This window comes from Ictidomys tridecemlineatus, chromosome 3 (assembly GCF_052094955.1).
Source record: "Ictidomys tridecemlineatus isolate mIctTri1 chromosome 3, mIctTri1.hap1, whole genome shotgun sequence".
Classification (NCBI taxonomy): domain Eukaryota; kingdom Metazoa; phylum Chordata; class Mammalia; order Rodentia; family Sciuridae; genus Ictidomys; species Ictidomys tridecemlineatus.
The window spans coordinates 146387924-146404235 of record NC_135479.1 but is presented as its reverse complement, the minus strand read 5'-3'; the positions used below and the strand labels follow the sequence as shown (position 1 = coordinate 146404235).

At 37.4% G+C, this 16312-nt stretch overlaps 1 protein-coding gene across 2 annotated transcripts in view; it reads left to right on the top strand.

Moving 5' to 3' along the window:
- Slc15a2 (solute carrier family 15 member 2) overlaps nt 1–16312 on the top strand; it is a 35491-nt gene that overhangs the window by 2377 nt on the left and 16802 nt on the right. For both annotated transcript variants that reach the window (XM_040270281.2, XM_005327655.5), the window contains exons 3-11: nt 369–510; nt 5422–5514; nt 6608–6707; nt 8581–8671; nt 8982–9059; nt 14918–15000; nt 15417–15503; nt 15657–15746; nt 15838–15882. In XM_040270281.2, the coding sequence (XP_040126215.2) occupies nt 369–510; nt 5422–5514; nt 6608–6707; nt 8581–8671; nt 8982–9059; nt 14918–15000; nt 15417–15503; nt 15657–15746; nt 15838–15882 (809 nt within the window). The remainder of the gene's footprint in view (nt 1–368; nt 511–5421; nt 5515–6607; nt 6708–8580; nt 8672–8981; nt 9060–14917; nt 15001–15416; nt 15504–15656; nt 15747–15837; nt 15883–16312) is intronic.

Sequence of the window (16312 nt, the reverse complement as noted above, 5' to 3'; positions counted from 1 at the left end):
CCTATGAGGATACAAGTGGAAAAGCTCTCAGCATGAGAATTCCATTCTCCTCAGGTCTATGAATGACACTGCTACTGGGAAGGAGAAGGAAGGGATATTGGAAGCCCCATGTTATCTTGATCTTTGGCCCAGATGATGTCGGGGATGCACTTAGGCTGAAGGGAGGAGCACTGTGTTTGTGTGGTTGTCACGGCCCATTGACTCTCACATGGGCCCAGCTTTATTGCTTGGCAGTCATGCCCCAGTTACTTCAGTAGTAGGAGTGCTGAAAACCAAACTACCTTCCAAGGCCAGAGATCAAATATATTTCTTTCTAAATCATTTTAATTCATCTATCCTTTTTGTCTCCTATTTTTTTTCCCTCTCAGCTGTGCTGACCCTGTATTTCCTGTATTTCCTGCATTGGAACGAAGACACCTCCACATCTGTGTACCATGCCTTCAGCAGCCTCTGTTATTTCACCCCCATCCTGGGAGCAGTCATTGCTGACTCGTGGTTGGGAAAATTCAAGTAAGACAGATGGGCGGTCCCTCTCCTAGAAATTTCACAGATGCATTGTGTAGAAGCTTCTTTCCTCTGTTTGTGCTTAGGTCATAATAACAAATAAGAATATCTTTAAGACTGATGACACAGAAAAGCTATTTCATTCCACTATCAGGGTTTTCAATTTTTTCCTATCCTTTTCAGTCAGAGATTTTTTTTTCTTTTTAAATCTAATTTCAATATTCCGTTCTGTACTACTTGTTTTGATCTCAGTGAGGATTAAGATTGCTACATATCAGCAATTTATAATTTTAGAGATCTTGATGTGGTGATTTGATACTTTCCCCAAATCTCCTCTAGACTGAGTCATCCTAACTCCTTTGGTATCTTCTTACACAGTTTCTCTTTTTAGCTCTTTTGCCATCTGTTTGTCTTCTTAGCCTCTTTCTGTAGATTCTTTTTTTTAAAAAAAATTATTTTAGTTGTCGATGAACAGAATAACTTTACTCACTTATTTTTACGTGGTGCTGAGGATCGAACCTAGTGCCTCACACGCGTGTGAGGGCAGGCGCTCTTCCAGAAGCTGTTTCCATGAGTTAGAATAATGGTCCATTTAGTTAAGTAGCCTTTTTTTAAAGTTATATATATATATATATATATATATATATATATATATATATACATATGTTGTAGGGACACAATACCTTTATTTTATTTAAATTTATATTGTACTGAGGTTCGAACCCAGTGCTTCACACGTGCTAGGCGAGCGCTCTACCACTGAGCTACAACAACTCCAGCCAACTTCAGTATCTTTTAAGTCCATGAAACTAGCACTAAGAGACATACATGGTATAATGTGATAGTTGTCCTTTATAACATTGTCCTTCTAAGTGAGAAATGGATCTTGGATATCCATTGCTCATTTATTTTCTGTGGATTCATCATTCATAGATTTATCTAAATTAGCATTTCTCAAAGTGCATTCTGTTGAAAACCTAATAAGTTAGGTGGAAAAATTAAGTTTAATCATGTTTGACCATGAAGGTTAAATAAAGGGATTCTGTGAAGTAGAAAATGATGCAAGTAAACATGGAAAAGAGGTATCACTTCATGGAATTCCCTTCCTCCGCACTCTTCCATATACAAACCTTTCAGGTTCACCTTGAATACTACCTACACTATGGAGTGTTCTCTGTCTCCTCTTTTTTTACTACTAGCCAGAAGTAATCTAGTCTTCTCTGATCTCTTTTTTTTTTAACCATCATTAACATTTATCAAACTATTTTATTATAATTGTTTGGATATACGTCTTAGTCTTCTCCCAAAAACTTGAAGCACGGAGTCATTTATTATTTATTTTTTTCATCCATAGCACCTAGAACAGTGCCTGGGTCAGAGCTATCCCACAATGAATGTTTGAATTAATACACTTATGTACTCTCAGATCCTCAAATAGGCACAAGACTAAGTGTAGATGTGGACAGGCATGAACACGTCTTTTATTTTATTGTGGGTATTTTGGGGTTTGTTTTGTTTTTTTCTAATAACAAAACTCTTTTGGCTGGGTGCAGTGGCACATGCCTGTAATCCCAGTGGCTTGGAAGGCTGAGGCAGGAGGATCGAGAGTTCAAAGCCAACTTCAGCAACTGCGAGGTGCCAAGCAACTCAGTGAGACCCTGTCTGTAAAGTAAAATACAAAATAGGACTGGGGATGTGGGTCAGTGGTTGAGTGCCCCTGAGTTCAATCCCCAGTACCAAAAACAAAAACAAAAAATAAAAACTCTTTTGGTAGTAACTTGATATTTCTTTCAGAAAGAGAATGAGAGGAAACAGGAATTGTGTGTGTGTGTGTGTGTGTACATGTGTGTGTGTGTGTGCGTGTGTGTGTGCGCGTGTGTGTGCGTGTGTGTGTGTGTGTGTGTGAGAGAGAGAGAGAGAGAGAGAGAGAGAGACCACATATACAAATAGAATAATGACAACAATCCAAAGAAATAAGCCTTTAGTATTATCTTCCCACTATATTTTATGTCTGTTTTTTTTTTAAGTTGTAAAGTCAAGAAAAGAAAGATTCTCCTTCACCTTTTTTGAGGGTACCAGGGATTGAACTCAGGGGCATATGACCACTGAGCCACATCCTCAGCCCTATTTTGTACTTTATTTAGAGACAAGAGTTTCACTGAGTTGTTTAGGGCCTCACGTTTGCGGAAGCTCGCTTTGAAGTTTCAATCCTCCTGCCTCAACCTCTAGAGCCGTCGGGATTACAGGTGTGTGCCACCGTGCTAGCCTCCTTCACCTTCTTTAATTTGAATCCAAAGTCTTGCTTTCTTCACTAGCTGGAGGAACATAAGGCAAATTTATGCTTTTTAAACTGTAAATTATTCCTCACCTCCCCTTCTCTCTCTTTCTCTCCCTCTCTTCCTCCTTCACTCCTTCCTTCACTTTAGTTTACTTTTTTCAGGATGATCCTATTTCAGGTCTTACCTTGAGGATGAAAAACCTTCAACAACATTAGAAATATTGTTCAATGGACAGTTCAAGGGACAATTTCCTGAATGTGGTCAGCAATTGCTAAAACCCTTTTTCTGTTCAATATTCCAGAATCCAAACTGGTTAAGAGAAAATGGACACCAGAATCCCTGACTCCTGTATAAGGAAATCCATTTATCTTCTGTGTGGGAAGAAGTGAGGATTCCTTTAAGGCCACACAGAGGAAAACTAGCCAATAACAATATAGTGGAAAACAAAAATTATTAAACATATGGTCTCATCGTGATTTCTATAAACATTGACTGAGAGGGTAACTACATGTTAGAGGATGGTATTTTAGTGTCCAGTTGCTTTTAAGAGAGAAAAATATTCACAGTAATAGTTTTTAGTTTTTATATCATATGACCCATGCCTATTAGACTGGGTTCTTGACCTTGTAAATCTCTAGATCTACTCTCTTCAATGTGTTTTTTTATGCTCCTGGATGTCTGCACCTTTTCCTTTTGTCTGGCCTTGACTTCATGCAAGGTCTCTTCCTCTGCAAATACTCCTCAGTTTCTAAGACCTAATTAAAAATGGTTCTGTCGTTTGATATCTTTATGGTGAAATAACATTTGTAACTTCTTCCTTTTTTTCTTTTTCCACACCAACTTGTTTGTGATAAAACTTAAGGAATGCTGACCTATGAGTAAGAAAGCAGAAGTTTCTTACTGATGAAAATAGTACTTAAGGAAGTTCATTTGACTTCTTTGGATTTCAGTGTTCTGATTTGTACAGTTGGGGAATTGGTCAGTTCTACCTAAAATGGTTCTGCATCCAGTAGATGATCCTATTTCAAATGCAGAATTTTCAAGTCTTTTTTGACTTCTTTCTCCTTCTGGTAATGTTTCATGATGTTAGTTTCCTTTCTTATGCCTTCATACCTATTGGTATTTCATTGAAAAGGTTGCCTGTTTTCCTGCTAAACCATTTACGCTTCTTTCTTCTATTCAATCCAACAATTGGATAAAGATTTGATCTTCCTCTCAGACTCCATCACTCCAGCTCAGACGCCCTTGGTTTATTTGCTTCTCTCTGATGATCTAGCATAGATCATTTCTTTGGGGTTCTTAATAGGTGGACTTTATTTCATTTCATTCAATTTCTCTCTCTCTAAATTCTTTTTATTCCAACAGATAACTTTTCTCAAGAAGATCACACAAGACCTTTTGGGAAAGCCTGTCCTCTTCCCTGATATGCATGGGCTCTAGATTAACCATCCAAATTATTATTTCCTGCCTACCATGAAATACCCTTTAAAGTCTCTTTCCTAGAAAACCAGTCTAGGAAAATTAGGTATTGAGAATTAAGAATCCACATCCTAAGGTCTCTGTCATCTCTAATGTCTTTCTGATACTTTCATTCCATTTTTTTACATTTCATATTAGCATAAACACTTTTTTTGAGAGAGAGAGAATTTTTTTAATATTTATTTTTCAGTTTTCGGTGGACATACATCTTTATTTTATTTTTTATGTGGTGCTGAGGATCGAACCCAGCACCCCGTGCATGCCAGGCAAGCGCATTACTGCTTGAGCCACATCCCCAGCCCTAGCATAAAACACTTTTAAAATCATCATAGATATATAGTATATAACTCCTAAGCTTCATTATAATTTTAACATTTTACTTATGAATCTAGAAAATACTGGTATGGTAGGACACATAAGGAGGATAGGTGGTAAAGTGGCATATTTCAATGTGTATATCTCTGTATGTGTTCTCACTAGAATTCCTTGCTCTTCTTTCTGTTTGCCATTTGAATTCCTTGGGAAAACAACACACAGGAAGCTTCTGCCAAACAGTATAATTTTTATCAGTGGATGGTCTCCCTCTCTGGTCCTTTCTTACCTTTGGCAATTGTCTATGAGGAAACTGTGGCGGAGGCTACAGTTAAACCAAGTATCCAAACTACCTAGACTGAACCTAGAAGCCCTTAGCCTCTCTCCATATCCCAGTGTTGGTTTAGAGAAAGTCCTTTATTTTAGCCACTCCTGTTAACTCGGAGTTGTCTTTCTAGAGCAAAAGACATTCCTTGGGAAAAACACCTCTGGTCAAGGTATCCGGTTCTACTTGTTTTTCTAATTTGAAACGTCATCATTCTTGCTGCAACACCACCCTACTCTTGTTACATCTGTACCAACGTGGGCTGGGGTGGGGGATCTATGTATGCGTGGAATGGGTGTAGAGGAGTGAATATGAGATGGGAACGTGAAGGGAAGAATTGCAGTCCCTTTTCCTAGTCTATTTACTCCACTCCTCGTCATTTCTACTTGTGTTTCTTGGTTAATTCTCTCCTCCTCCAGTCCTCCTCCTCTGTTTACTGAGAACAGCATGAACCCCTGAGTCTGTATTGCCCAAGTCTCTGGGTAATGTAGGATTGACTGACTCATTTAACTTTCTCCACAGGACAATCATCTATCTCTCCCTGGTGTATGTGCTTGGCCATGTGCTCAAGTCCTTGGGTGCGATACCAATACTGGGGGGAAACGTGGTACACACGTGAGTAGAATCATCTGAACTAATTTTCTTCTGTTAGACAGGTATACGTCTCAGGAATTCATTACAGATGATTTTCTATTTTCTTACCAGAGATATCCCTTTATTTCCCACTCTACATTTTTATTACCAAATTGGTTAAGAAAAGAGTTTTATGAGCAATCATAGCAGTCTTTGCTATGTTGTCAGAACTCTTTTGCTTTTATTAATTAAGCACTTGAGAATGTAGAATGCCCAGTTATTATTCTCTTCATAAAATCCTTTTATATGCTTGAAAACAATTACAACTTTCACACCCGTTGTTTTCTCTCACCTACTCATTCATCCAAGCATCTGTATCTCACCAGAGATTTTTTTAAAAAATTGTATTTCTTTATAATATATAGTAGAACTCAAATTCAAGGTTTGAGATATTTCTATTTATATATTGTTCCCATTGCTCTGTCCCTCTTTACTTAAGGTATTGATATTTATGGAGTCAGAGGCATTTGGTAGATTTTGATGCTTTGGGCTCAGTCAGTAGAGAGGATTATACTTGCTTAAGACTCAGGTCATGTTTATTCTTACTATAATGTGCCTATACATGTTTTTCTCTTTAAGTTAGGGATTTTGTTTAAAAGTTAATAAATATTAGATACCTCATTAGTGGTTTCTTATAAAAAATAATTGACACTGTTCCTATTTATTATGATGAATTTTAACATTTTTATTTTGTGCTTAGTAAAGGTATGTGGTATTAGGATCCATAAAAACCTTTCTATTGAAGTGTCTCTTTGACTAAAACAAGACTGAGAACCAGTGTGTTAACTTCAGTATCCGCTTCCATCTGATGTATGCAAAGGGTAAATAGAACTACCCAGAACAAAAATCTTCCCATGCATACTAGCACAAAGTATGCTCAAGTGTCATAAAGACAGTTAAGTGCCCATGAATATTTCTTGGAGTAAAGGCAAATGGAAAGTGCTCACCCACTGGGTAGAAATGTGAAGAGGGTCTTTGCCCTTGTGTACATTTCTCCCTGTCTTTAGCACACTATTCCATCTTTGCAGTTGTGTTCAATATTAAAATTATTAGCATCCTAAACTTTTCATTTCAGAATCCTATCATTGGTTGGTCTGAGTCTAATAGCTTTGGGGACAGGAGGTATCAAACCCTGTGTGGCAGCTTTCGGTGGAGACCAGTTTGAAGAAGAACATGTAAGAGTCCTGTTTTTTTCTTCCCCCTGTATTTTCAAGACTGTAGAGCCAGTATTAAAAGGGGATACCTGGATTCGCTAAGATTGAAGTAGTCCACTGATTACATCCTGTCTGAAGAATTGTGTCCAATACTGGATACTGGTCACCAATAGAAAAACTGAAACACATCCAAAGAAAAGTAACTGAGGGTCAGGGGGAGATGGAGTAAAATACATATGAGGAAAATGAGGAGAGTTACCTTGGATAACAATATAGGAAAGTATCATACAATAGTTTTTAGATGTTTATAGATGTTGAAAGGATGTTGGTGTATAAACCTAAGACCAGTGAAAGCTAAAGGAAGTGAGCTGTTTGCTTGATGGAAGGAAAAACTTTAAGCAGTAGGAGTTGGAGGTAGTGAGTTGATGTCTCTTGAGGTATTTAAGAAGCAAGGTAAGCCCTTTGAGAATGGGAGCTATTGAGTGGTGTGGTGATGATGTAAGCATGTCTAGTTTTTTGAGATTTTTGTGTGAGGGGGAAAAAAAGAAAGACTAAATGGAATGAACTAGAATAACTTTCCATAGAGGAATTTGCCTGGCTGATTGTTCCCTTTTTCCCTAAATGCTTTCCATGGTCAGTGGAGAAAAACAGCAATATGACCAAGGTAAATGAGCCCATATGAGGGAGCAATGATGTAAGAGAAGAGTCTATTCTTAGCCAACATTTCTGTCTTCCTAGCTTTTGCTCTTAATTTCCTTTTTTTGTATGTGTGTGTTCGTGTATCTATTCCTTATTTTGTAGCTATTTATCATGTTTCTCTTTCTCTCTCTCTTCCCTCCTCGCCGTCTCCCTCTGTCTCTCTCCCACTCTCCTTCCTTCCCCAGCCTCTCTCTGACATAGTGCCTACTGTCTCTTTCTGCTTTTTTTCTGTGTCTCCTCTCTTCCCGTGTTTCTCTTACCATTCATACCATTTAGATTATTTTATACTTTTTATCTGTGCAAGAGTCCATAGATCCTCATTACTTGCTGACCTTGGGAAAATAACCGAGTTTGGCAAGTGGGATTCTATGTACATGGAGCTATACAAATTAGATTAGTGGAATAGGTTTAAATGGGAACCAGAAAAAGAAGCAAAGCACATTATAAATTAAACATGAGGAAGGACTGACTGATTGTGCTACTGTGTCAGGAAAAGATGTGAGGTGCCAGAAAGAAGCACAGCAATGTATAATGAATCATTCATCAGCAACTTTCCTTGAAAGGTGTTTTATTAAGTAGCTGGTTCACAAATATATTTTATTTAAGAGGACAAAACCAATTCCAAACTTTTCCCGGCCACTTCTAAGCCCACTGATGTCTTTTTTGTAGTCACTGGCTAATCTTCCATCCTGCTTGGTCAACAGTTTACTGAACTGCCTTGTGTTTTGGTTCCATTCCTATCACACAGTCCACAAAATCTATTATTTACTTAACTAATATGGTCAATAAACATTTATTAAGTCTCTAATATCTGTCAAATGCTGTTCTAGGAACTAGGGATTATAAGAATGAATAAGGTACAATTTCTGTCCTAAAGGAACACAAAGCCAATGGAAACAAAGACTTTTAATGTAAAGAAATTAATGTTAAAGTAGATATGTACAGGTATTGAGGGAGGAATGAGCATTTTTTTGCTAAGGTAAAGGGGTATAAAAATGTTAAAGCTGATCATACTGGAGTTTAAAAGATAAGTAAATGTGTGTCTGGGGTTACTAAGTATCTAATATGATATTCAGATACCATGGAGGTAGTATCTGAATCTGTCTGTCTGTATGTACCTCCACCTAATTCTGAACATGTGATGGAGATGGAGCTAGAGGCACTTTACACTGATGATTTATCCTGTTTGTTTTAGGCAGAGGAACGGACAAGATACTTCTCAGTCTTCTACCTCTCCATCAATGCAGGGAGCTTGATTTCTACATTTATCACACCCATGCTGAGAGGTTAGGATCCTCTCTTAAAAGTGGGGGGGGCGGGGTGTTGGGGAAGCTGTATAAGGCTTTACTCTGGCCAGCCAAAAAGCTGTTCATAGCTTCCTGAAGTCCATCTTCTCCTTTTATAATGGCTTGGAAATCCGTGATTATTTCTTTTAGTTCGAATTTATCTGGCCAAAAAACAAAAAACAAACAAACCAAAAAAGGGGTGATGGGAGGAAAAGGGATGGTGATGTCTACATCAAGAATAAAATAGAATAAAATATTGAAGAGTCAAGATCCAGAGTTACTTTTTAATTTTTCCCCCCATTTTCTTCAGGAGATGTGCAGTGTTTTGGAGATGACTGCTACGCATTGGCTTTTGGAGTTCCAGGACTGCTCATGGTAATTGCACTGGGTAAGTACAGCCAGCAAAGGAAAGAAACTCAGAGTCACTGATGCCTTCAATTGGAAGAGCGTCTTGTAGGCACTTTACACAAACTACTTCATTCACTCTTCATGCTAATGTTCCAGGTAAGTGTTATAGAAGTTTTCCCTTGACTTTGGAGATAAATTACGAATGAAGTCAGAACCCTTTAAAAAAAAAAAGAGGTGCCCACTGTTCCATAACTGATAGGAAGTTTTTAAGAACCCATAAAGGGGCTGGGGATGTGGCTCAAGCGGTAGCGCGCTCGCCTAGCATGCGTGCGGCCCGGGTTCGATCCTCAGCAGCACCACATACCAACAAAGATGTTGTGTCCGCCGAGAACTAAGAGAAAATAAATAAATGTTAAAATTCTCTCTTTCTCTCTCTCACTCTCTCTTAAAAAAAAAAAAAATAAGAACCCATAAAAAAAGCCAGTCTCTGGACCACATGTAGGACCTACCAGGGGTCTGGGAATCTATAAGTTTGAGAGTATCTCAAGTGATTCTAATGTGTAATCAAGGCCATAAAGAAGGAATGAGATAATTAATCCTCTCACAAACTAATTTATATCAGTTGTTACTTATTTATTTGCTAAATAGAAGGCAAAAGTTCTGTGGGCCTTTTAAAGCAGTTTCTAGGTTTAACTATATTTGCCCTGTTCTTCAGTGTTCCCAAGGAATTTGTCCTTGGAACAAGGAGAATAAGTGGTTGGAAAGTAACACAACTTAGATCAAGAGGCATCCTCTTTACCTTAAAGAACCCTGGAAGAGGAGGAGTATATGTGGGTTACTTAGTTTAGGCAGGCCACAGGGAAACTTGGGCATGATTGTTTCTAATCATTGACCTGGAAACCTGTTCTCACTCTGAGACTCAGGGTGACGCCCCCTCGGAAGATAGCCAGTCCAAACACATCAAGGGCTCCAGAGAGGACAAGGAGTCCAGAGACTCCATGTTCAGTCTGCTCATTTTCTACTGGGATTGAATCAGGGCTGGTAGTGATTCTCAGAGTTCTCAATTCCAAGGAAATGTATTCCAGGAGAGCTATGAGCATACACTCTCTGCTTCCTTCTCCCTTCAATGCCAAATATTTTCTCAAGTATTTTTTGATTTTCCACTGATTAGTACTATAACTCCTTCTCTAGGTCTTTGCACAATAAGGAAATTTACATATCCAGTAATTGTGAAGCTCAGAAGAGATGCTGCCAGTGAAATGTTTTATAAATTGAAATGTTACATAAGGGATGTCATTATTAGTTGGCTGCTTTAGTTTTCTGAGTGCTATTGATATCTATTACGTGACAGGTTTTGTGTTAGGTATTGGGGCCACATTGGTGAATTAGACAACTATACAGTTCACTCTCTGCAGGAAGTTAAATTGTCTAGGAGGGAGTGGAAGACAAATAAGGAAACAGGAATTGACGGTATAGTATGGTCAGTGTCACAACCGAAGAAGGAAAGAGAGAGAGAGAGTTCATAGAAGGGATGGTTGATTAAGATTGAAAGTTGTAAAATGTTTGCCTCAAGAAATTGGTTCTAAGGGAAGACCTCAGGGACGAGCAGCAATTAACCAAAAAATGGAATGTAAGTGATTCAGAAAGAGAACATGGTACTTGTAGGACAAGGTGAATGATAGTATGGTATGTTGGAAGGTCTCAAAGGAATTCAGATTACCTGGAGCATAAATGAGAAAGATAAAAAGAAGAAATTGGCAGAAACCAGACAATGAAGGTTACTTTAAGCAAATGGGAATCAACAAAGAAAAAAGTTTTTAACAGAAGAATGATTGTTAGATTTTTATTTTGCAATGGTGTCTCTGTAATATGGAGAAAGGTTGGGTTTAAGGTGAGGCAAGGATAATATTTATCTTGATTATGGCACTTTTGGCACTCCCTTAAATTTTGTGCTCAAGGCAAGTGCCTTATGCAACTCACTAAGGAGGCCCTGGTGGAATTAACAAGCCTAGGTATGATTAAAGATGTTAAATAAGGGAGAAGACAAGTCAATGTTGGATGCAGAGTTCTGGCTCAAACAATTGGGTAGATAGTGAGGTTGTCAGATGAGGTAGTGTGGGAGAACAGGCAATGTTGATGAATTTTGTTTGAGATATGCTGCCTTTTAGGTGTTCTTGAAACAATGATAATCAACAAACAGTTATTTGGAAATAACTGATTTAGGGCTCTGAGGAATTGTTTGAGCTATAGATATAGACCTGGAGTCAGGAGTACATGGATAGCAATTAAATCTTGAGCCCAGATAAAGAAGAGATAATTAAAATAAGATAAAAGGAAGTCCTTGGACCAAACCTCAAGGCACACAAGCGTATAAAGGACAGGCAAAGAGGAAAATTCTACAAATGAAATTTAGAAGGGATGGCCACAGCGGTAATCGTGCTGTACTGAATACAAAGAGAATTTCAAGAAGGGACTTGTTCAGAGTGACAGTTGTTATTGGGCGAGAAGCTAAAAGTGAAAATATCCGTATAGGATGTCATTGATATGGTGATATCAGACTGATTGGAGTAATTTAGAAGTGAATAAGGTTTAAAAAGTGAAAATGGCAAGAATTTGTGCTGGAATGTGATAGGAATTCAAGAGATGAGATATTGAGCCCAAATATTATTAGGAAAAATCCAGTATAGAAACAGGTAGAAGATGAAAAAAGAAGGACAGTATCGTTGGTACGATAGCCACATGGAAGAATGAGCTTTAGACAGAGGAGGAACATCACCTTCACCTAAATGGAGGAAGGAAAAGATGCATGTGGACACAGGAATTAATGGATGTGGTGACAGAAAATGGAATTTCCATTGAAGACTTCAGTTTTCTTAGTGCAGTAAGCAACATCATCTCCTAGAGGGAGGAGATAGTATAGAGACACATTTCTGACTCCTTCAGATAAATGACGTTAAAATTTAAGTGTGACATTATCAAATTGATTATAAACCATCCTTTATCACTCCACTGTCATGTTGCAACATTGACAGGGATCAAGGCCTCTCCTAGATCATTCTTAGTTTCATAAGCAGTTTATTTCCCATGCAAAATCTTTCTTTTGTACCTCTTTATCTGACCACTTCATTCTCAGCATTATCATTCTTTCCCTGAACGCTATTTATTTCAACAATAAGAAGGTCATGATAGATAATGAATGCTGTTTGAAGAAGCTTTGGGGAAACTGAGAGGATGTTGTAGAGTTAACCTGATTAAGGATGAAGAAATTATAAAACTAAAGGAAAAAAAAGTAAGGTGACTCATGAGTTCTGTTATGTAAGGATATTGGAAAATGCTACTGGTGACTGAGAAAGCCATCTTTAGCAGAGATGTATTAGAGAGGCATCTTGCTGGAGATGGGAAATTTGTTAAAGGGCAAAATACGTAGAGAGGAACCAAGATGAAATCTTTCCACTGATTTTAATTGAAGCTTAGTAAACTTGAAAAATATGGCACTTACTATTTTATAATCATAAAAATTTTATAATCATAAAATTATTGCCAATGATTTGAAAAATAAAAGGGAAATAAGAAATACAGATGTAGGTTATGGGAAACAGGAGGAGCTTAAGAATAGAAATGGGGACTGGAATTTTAGCTCAGTAGTAGAGAGCTTGCCTAGCATGTGTGAGGCACTGGGTTCGAATCTCAGCACCACATATAAACAAGCGAAAAAGGGTCTATTGACAACTAAACAATGTTAAAAAAGAATACAAATGGTACAGAATATAATTTTGTGTAAGAATGATGAATAGTGGTTAGAGCATGATGTACCTAAAGAAGAGTAATGAAACATAAGGTGAGAAGCAGTAGGTTGAGGAAAAAAAAATCTTTGCCAGTTACTCTTCCATAGGAGATTAATAACCAGAATATATAAAAAATTTTTAAAAATCAAAAAACTAATAATTTAATAAATGAGCAAAAGATCTAAATAGACTTTTCTAAAAAGAAGAAATATAATTGGCCAACAAATATATGGAAATTTAAAAATATATGCAAATAAAAAATACACTAAGATTTTATCTCACCACAGTTAGAATGGCAATTAGCAAAAATACAAGTAATGTTAATTGCTGATGAGGATGTGTGGGGGTGAGGTGTCGGACATTCTTGCATTGTTGGTGGAACTGCAAATTAGTACAACCACTTAGGAAAGCAGTATGGAGATTCCTCAAAATAATGAAAATGGAACAACCATGTGACTCAGCTATCTCATTCTTTGGTATTTATCCAAAAGAACTAAAATCAGCATGCCATATTGATATATGCTTACCAGTGTTTATAGCACATAATTCACAATAACTAAGTTATGGAACTAGCCTAGGTGCCCATCAATAGATGACTGGATAAAGAAAATGTAGTATATATTTACAATCGAGTTCTACTCAGACATAAAGAAGAATAAAATTATGTCTTTTGTTGGTAAATGGATGGAACTGGAGAACATTGTGCTAAGAGAAATAAGCCAGACTCAGTAAGTTAAGGATTGAATGTTTTTTCCCATATGTGGAAGCTAGAGAGAAAGAAAAGGATTTTTTAAAAAAAGTAACCTTGCAAAAATGGAAGGAAGATCAGTAGGACAGAGACAGGGGATACAGGGGAAAGGAGGAGAGAAGAGAAAGTGGAAGAACTAGGGAAATGAAGTTGACCACATTATATGTGCATGTATGAATATATCACAGGGCATTCAAACTTTGTATATAGCTATGTGCACTAATTAAAAATTAATAAATAAATAGAAGGAAGACCAATCAAGTACAGGAAGGTGATTAGGGGGAGGGAGGAGGGGAGGGAAAGAGAAACTACTGAAGCCTGAAATGGAGCTAACTATGTTATGTGCATTTATGAATATGTCAAAATGAACCCCACTATTATGTATAACTTTAATGCACTAATACAAACATTAAAAAAATAGTAAGCTGAGGTGTCCTTTGAGGACAGGAGCCATCCCTTTCACCTGTGTTCCTGGTAGTATCTAGTACAGTGTGTGATGCAATGATTAGTGAATGAGATGCTTTATGTAGTTAAGAGCATGGATTTTTGAATCAGAATGGTCTCAGGTGAAAAAAATTCCTGACAATTTCTAGTTGTATAACTTTACACATGGTACTTTTTTTGTTTAGTGTGGTTTGGTTTGGTTTGGTTTGGTTTAGTGATACTAGGGACCAAACCCAGGGCTTTGCACATTCTTGGCAAGTGCACTACCTCTAAGCTACCTCTGTAGCCCAAGTTGGTTGATTTTTTAATCATTGATTTATTTGTGTATAAGAAAATAATATGTATATTTTGTCAGGTTAAATCAGTTGATGTATGTAAAATGCTTAATAATTTACATGTACAAATAACCTTGAAGATGGTAGGTTAATAATGAATTTTAGAGAATCTTTCCTGCTAGGAATTCAGGCTTATTAGGAAGATTCTGGAAAGAAGGTTTTAATGTGGCATCATATTTTAAAAAAAAGGAAGAGATCAGAGGATAAAAAACAAGTTGGTGGCCATTTTATAGTCAAGGGTAAAAAGTTGGAAAGTCTGTACAAGGGTGGGAGCAATGGTAACCTAAATGGGGCCAATGGACAATACATTGAAGAAAGGTGATCTATGAAAGTTGGTAACATCAGATATGAGGATGGAGAAAGAAGAATGAGAAGCCAAAGATGACTTACATCTCTGTGACTACATGAAAGTCTCAATAGATACCAGTTGACCATTTTATCTCTTCTTGGCTTGTAATTTTTATAACATCAAAGTCAGGAAGTGTAATCTCTTTATGAGATTTGCCCATCACTCCTACAGTTCAGCATTGATGCACTGAGCACACCAAATGACATGCTAAGAACATTGTTTGTGTATCAATTGCAGTTGTGTTTGCAATGGGAAGCAAAATGTACAAAAAACCACCTCCTGAAGGAAACATAGTGGCTCAAGTTATGAAATGTATCTGGGTAAGTACCTACCTTTTGCAATCAAAAGAATAAAGAGATGCTATGCTCAGTGTATACACCTTTGAAAATGGCCTTTTATTTTTCTCTGTGATCTCTGTTCTACATGCATGGTTTTTGACAAGCTGAGATTAATTGATTTTCCTCCATATCTCTACTTAACCATTAAATTAAAAAAATAGCATAATCATTTTTGAAATTGGCAAAAATATTCTGATATATAGTTATATATGATGTTAATGGGAAAAAAGATATATTTATATCTTGAGTATTCTGAAATTCAATGTCTAATGAGATCAAAGAGTTGGAATAGGTCACAAAAGGTATGTGTGTATGTGTGTGAGGGGGGAAAAAAGAATTGGAAAAGGCAGAGAATGGTTTCTCTTTTTCTCTCACCTGATATCTATGCTCTGCACTAGTTTGCTATTTCCAACCGCTTCAAGAACCGTTCTGGGGATATTCCAAAGCGACAGCACTGGCTGGACTGGGCCTCTGAGAAGTACCCAGTAAGTGAACACTGCAGAAGTCTCCTTGCTCTATGGGGTCTTCCAAATACATCTTCTCCTGTGTATTTGACTCTTTTCTCTTTCTGCTTTTGGGAACTTCTTTTCTAAGTGGAACTTCTGGCAATTCTGCCCATTCTTTCTTCCTCCCTGCAGAAGCGTCTCATTATGGATGTCAAGGCACTGACTAGGATACTGTTCCTTTATATTCCATTGCCCATGTTCTGGGCTCTTTTGGATCAGCAGGTAAGAATAGTCCTTTTGAAAGCTACCCCTTCTTCCACTACTTTACTCCCATAGAATAGAAATTTAACTTATTAACATTTGTCTGCCCCAGGGCTCACGATGGACCCTGCAAGCCACCAAGATGAATGGGAATTTGGTGAGTAGAAGAGATTTTTGAGAGAGGTTTATTTTTTCATCATCCATATTGAAGAAAATTTAATTTATTTGTGTTTTTGCCTAAAAATCAATACAGGTGCATTTAGCCTAAGAACTGAGCAGACAATGAAATAAAAACCAGAACTTTATCTTTAGAAATCAGGAACATAAGGATGAGAAATAAGTATACCAGGATGTAGCTAGATAGTGGGATATCAAATGAAGTGATACAGACCTGGGGTGGAGATTTTCTTCTAGCTAATCCTAGAACATAAGCAGGGACAGGTCTGATTGGTGTTATTACACAGCTGGTTCCATCTCTCAGGCATGGCCCAGCAGGGGACCTGTGAGAGGTAGAACATTTTGTATAAGGATGTAGAAAGAATGGAAAAGTTATAAATATTCTTTTCTCTTTTTCCAAATGCTGTTCT